At 53.6% G+C, this 5,026-nt stretch overlaps 1 protein-coding gene across 1 annotated transcript; it reads left to right on the top strand.

Moving 5' to 3' along the window:
- The first annotated feature begins 439 nt into the window (after positions 1–439).
- Positions 440–2,196, top strand: BSX (brain specific homeobox). Its single transcript, XM_009557544.2, has 3 exons — positions 440–704; positions 1,454–1,650; positions 1,951–2,196. The coding sequence occupies exons 1-3, from the start codon at positions 440–442 to the stop codon at positions 2,194–2,196; spliced, it is 708 nt and encodes a 235-aa protein (XP_009555839.2).
- The last annotated feature ends 2,830 nt before the right edge of the window (positions 2,197–5,026 follow it).

The following is a 5,026-nucleotide window of genomic DNA, read 5'->3' as shown; positions in this document are numbered from 1 at the left end:
CGCAAGCGCTGGGACAGGGGCTGGGGATGCTGAGCGGAGGATGTTGCACGGGGGATGCTGAGAGGGATGCGGGGGATGCTGAATGAGGGATGCTACGCGGCTCTTCCGCTGCCGCGCCCGCTCCTGGCCGCGGCGGGGCTTTAGGTGGCCCACGGGCCCGTCCCCCCACCCGCCCCATCGCCATTGGTTGGCTTCGCAGCCCCTGCCCGCCGCGCCTCAAAGGCGCGCAGCTCCCCGCGCATCCCCAGCCCATCCGCCTCGCAGCCCCGGCCCTTCCCGAGTTATTTTTTTTTTCCTTAAATTATTACTATTTACTTCTGTTCCGCCTTTTTTTTGCTTAAATTGTTTTTCAGTTGTTAGCGTGATTTTTATTTATTATCTGTCCAGCCCTCAGCCCGGCTCACTCCCTTCCACGCTGCCCGAAGTGGGGAGAACAGAAATGAACCTCAACTTCACCTCGCCCGTGCACCCCGTCTCTGCGCCCAGGCCCACCTCCTTCTTCATCGAGGATATCCTCCTGCACAAGCCCAAACCCTTGCGGGAGGTGCCCTCCGAGCACTTCCCCGGCTCCTTGGCCTCCCGCGTCCCCCTCTTGGACTATGGGTACCCTCTGATGCCAACCCCGAGCCTCCTGGCGCCTCACCCGCACCCTGCCCTGCACAAGCCGGAGCATCACCACCATCCCTACTTTCTCACCGCCTCGGGTAAGTGCAGGAGGAACCCGCAGAGTTTTGTGGCCGGCTGGCAGCGAGCTGGGGACTTAGGGGGGACCATTCAGCATCCTTCACCCAAATCGTGGCTGCATCCCCCCGGCTTCGTTTTGGAGGGAAAGGAGCCCACTGCGTTGTAGCTTGGCATTCCCTCGATTGCCCGAGATCTCAGGGGCTTCCCTCTGCCTCGCTTTGCTTTTAATTGTTACGTTTTTAGCGTTCTTTTTAAATTTTGGACCAATAATATTTCTTTTTTCCTTGCGTTGCCCCTCTGGGCTTTGCTTCCCCTCCTCCAGCAGCGCTGCTGGGATGCTCCAACTTCTCCCCCCGGGACTGGAAGAGGTTTTCCCTCCCGGCCAGAGCCCGAAGCAGGGATCCACGCTCAGCCTTTCCCGGGCCGGTTCCTTGCTCTTGGAAGCAAATACTCTTCCCAAGTTTCCCACCGGGCAGCTCAAGTTGTGCTCCGGCGCGGCTGTGGAAGACCTTTCTCTCTCCTCCCAAGCTTTTTTCAGGGCTCCACTGGTTTTCCCGCATCCATTTCGTTGTAGTTTAATTGCCAGGAGGGTGGAGGTTTCCCGCAGCGGCAGTGGGAAAGGAGCGCTTCGCAAAGCCGCGTGTCTTTAGAGCAACGCTACCCCCAAAACAGTAAAGAGACATCAAAAAAACGAAACAAACGAAAAAATACCATAAGAAAAAAAAATAGGGAGGCATGGGGAGAGCCCACCCGTCGTGTGTCCCTCCAGGAGTGCCGGTGCCAGCCCTTTTCCAGCACCACGCTCACGCCGAGCTGCCCGGGAAGCACTGCCGCCGCCGCAAAGCCCGCACCGTTTTCTCCGACTCGCAGCTCTCAGGCCTGGAGAAGAGGTTTGAGATCCAGCGTTACCTCTCCACGCCCGAACGGGTGGAGTTGGCCACGGCCCTCAGCCTCTCAGAGACACAGGTATCGCAGGGACCGGCACTATCCCGCCGGGAAGGGGTCTGGCACAGCATCCCACGCAGCGTCCCCATCCGTTTCCATCCCGTATCCCATGCAAGTATCCTGTATCCCTCGCAGCATCCCCATCCCGTATCCCACGCAAGCACCCTCTTTCCCTCGCAGCATTCCCACCCGTCTCCATCCTGTATCCCTCGCAGCATCCCTACCCCGTGTCCCACGCAAGCATCTCCACCTTTGCTTTTTAGTTTTCTTTTTATTCCTTCTCTTTCTTCCCCTTCTTTTTTCCCCCCTCTCCCTCCTCAGGTGAAAACCTGGTTCCAGAACCGTAGGATGAAGCACAAAAAGCAACTGCGGAAAACCCAGGACGACCCCAAGCATCCAGAAGGCGAGGAGAGCCGGGAGCAGAGCTCCCCCGAGCCCGAGCTGCCCGAGGCTGCGGGTACCGAGCCCCGCAAGGCTCCTCCCGGCCCCTTCTTGCTCCAGGACCCCGAGGACGAGGTGGACATCCTGGAGGAGGGGGACCTCTGCCCGGGTCCCCACCGCCTCTAAGGAGCCCCGTGGCTCCCCCGTGGCTTTGCCCCAGCCTCGAGCAGCGCCCGAGGGGCTGGAAGGAGGTGTTGATGCGGGGGGAGCCCCGTTCCTGGAGGGAGAAGAGCAGCTGCATCACCGGCTTCCCCGCAGCATCACCCCGAGCCGGAGCTTTGCCTGAAAATCTGAGGAGGGAGAGCAAAACAGGGCGAGTTTCCTTTAAGTTTCCCTTCAAAATATCGGACTTTTCTCCTTTCTCCCCCCTCCCCGATTTTAAAACAAAGCAAGCCCGTGCCAGCATGTTGTCGCTCCGAGAGCGGCAGGCACGGCATCCTCCCCCGGCCCCCCAAAACCTCGCTGCTCCCCAGCCCCAACGAGCTGGGTCCCCCCGTGGTGCGGGAGGTCGGGGCAGAGCTGCTACGACACGCATGTACTCTTAAAAAATATATATCTATTAAATTGTAGAAACCCCTCCCTCGAAAGAAACAGGTAAGACTGAAATCACCGTTTATTTAATTCCGATACGAGGGGGAGCATCACTAACAACTCGATCCTGCCAGGAGCAAAGGCGAGAAAAAGCGATTTTCTCCAGCTTGGAGAACCACCTGCAGCGGCAGCTGGGTTCTTTAACGGCTTCCAGGTGTGAATCACCTTCCAGATACTTTTCTTTTCCCTTCAAAGAGCCCCAGAGCCGCTCCCACCTTTGGGTCCCGTTTCCCTCCCGCCTGCATCTGTCTCTCCGAGCTCCGCGTTGCAGCCAGACAGAGCCACCGCCCGTGCTCGCATTGCCTTTATCCTCCTGCCAGGGAAACGGGTTTAATTTCCAGGTAAATTGAGATATTTTTCTTTATTTTTTTTCCTTTTTTTTTTTTTTTTTTTTCCCTGGGATGGAAAGAGAGCTGTGAGAGGCTCAGCATCTCCAGGGGAGGGCTGGGCTTTTCCTCGGTAAAAACCCGGAGGAGAGGCTGTGCTGGCTGAGATGCTGTCTGTACAACACTAATAACTCGCTGGCATGCTGGTGTCTCGTTAGATTACTTCATTTTTTGAGCTTTCCCCCCCTCTTTATTTATTTTTGAACAGGAAGTTAATTTAGTTGTCCGGTGTTGTTAGTGCTTTCAGGGCATTTTGGATGATGGGACACGGGATTTTGAGAGGGAAAACGTGTCCCTGTTTAATATATAAAACATAGATGATTGAAACGTGTATGTTTGTTGCCTCTTTGTGGGTTTCCCTTTATGTTTTTACACTTAAAACAATAAAGATCACACGGGGAGGGGGCAAAATACCCAGACAGCTGTTGAGAAAATTGGCTTTTATGTCGAGTTTATAAATATTTCCAGGACAATAATTTACATCAACAAATTTTGCTATAATACCCTCCGCCTCCCTCAAAATTATAATTCAGAAGGTAAACCAACCGATTTTGTCCTAAAGCCTGGATGTAATTTGAAGCACAGCAGAAAGCCAAGCGCAGGTTATTTTGTGCTGCCAGGTTGTGGGCTGGAAACGCTTCTCTCAACTCCTCGGCTCTTCCCCTCACTCAACCCCTGCCCGAGTTCAGGCAAGAGGTGATGGAAACAGTCTCTGAAACCTTTCCATTCGATGCCGTTTGTGTGCATCTGTGCAATTTTGTTGGTTTTGTGGATTGTCAGCCTCCCTTGAGCGCGCATTTCACTAGGAATACTAGAAATGATATAAAAGAGAAGCTCCACCGTGATATTTATGTGATAATTTCTTTCCAACCACGTCCATGGCTGCTGTTCCCCGGCTGGGCGCTGTGGTGCATTACAGATGCCCATCTCGGAGCTGGCCTGGCCACGCAAGCTCTGCTCTGAGGGTCAGAGGCTTCATCTCCATCACTTGGGTGGATTTGTCTTTGGTAATAGCATCAGGCAGCAAAGTATTTAGTGAGAGAGAATACCAGGAGCAAGCCTAAAGATGTAATCACTAAAAACAAAGGCACCTGAACGAAAACAGATATTGAAAGTCCTGTTTCTTTACATTTGTGCTTCATTTTACTTGTGCAAAGAGTTGTTTGTTCTCTCCTTATTGAAGACAAAGGGGTGAAAAAGACTCTGAGAACAGAAATTAAAAATGCAGGAGAAAGTAAAAGTAGCAGATTAAGACAGAAGTTTTTAGGCACAAAACCTTTTTTTCCTCCTTTGGGCATTCCCACTGCTCTTTTGCAAGGTGGATGCCAAGGAAACGGTGTCAGGCAGTGGCACTGCCAGGCTCTGCCCTCCCAGCACAGAGCGAGGAGTGTGGTCAGATGCTGTGTAACCAAACATGTTCCCATTGCACCGGACATCCCCGAAAGTTAGTGCTCACCACTGTTGCAGCAGCAGGTCCCAGGACATTTGGATGCCCGTGGGCTGGTGATATTTGTAGTCTGATGGTGGTTCCAGAGGGAGGGAAGGGTCCTGGGGTGCAGGTGCTGGATGCACCTCCAGGAACAGGCTCTGCAGCACAGCAGGTGATGTCAAGCGAGTTCAGGGCAGCTAAAACCCACAGGTGTCCTCACCTCAGTCCCCATGTTTGCAGGAGCCCCTGAGCAGCCAGGTGCCATGGTTCCTCTGGGCACAAAGAGCCCATTCCCTTTCCCACCACCAGCTTTATCACACTGAGGCCATGCCAGGGCTATGAGGAAGGGGCAGATGACTCAAACAACACTTGAGTCTCTGCTGCCTCTTCCCTGCCACCACAGGAACCTTCTTCTTCACAAAGTCTTTATGTTGATCAATGAAATCCAATCCAATCCACAAACACCCAACCATCTTCACCTCTCTGCAGTGTTAGGCTAACATTTAAAATGACAATCTGGTTTAAAGCCAAAGACAGTGATCACAAGCAA

This window comes from Cuculus canorus, chromosome 23 (genome assembly GCF_017976375.1).
Source record: "Cuculus canorus isolate bCucCan1 chromosome 23, bCucCan1.pri, whole genome shotgun sequence".
Classification (NCBI taxonomy): Eukaryota; Metazoa; Chordata; class Aves; order Cuculiformes; family Cuculidae; genus Cuculus; species Cuculus canorus.
Note: the sequence above shows the minus strand (reverse complement) of the source record. Positions and strands in the feature narration are given on the sequence as shown.

Coding starts and splice junctions, on each gene's coding strand:
- BSX (XM_009557544.2), top strand. CDS start 440: ATGAACCTCAACTTCACCTCGCCCGTGCACCCCGTCTCTGCGCCCAGG. Junction 705..1,453: donor CTACTTTCTCACCGCCTCGG/GTAAGTGCAGGA, acceptor GTGTCCCTCCAG/GAGTGCCGGTGCCAGCCCTT. Junction 1,651..1,950: donor TCAGCCTCTCAGAGACACAG/GTATCGCAGGGA, acceptor CTCCCTCCTCAG/GTGAAAACCTGGTTCCAGAA.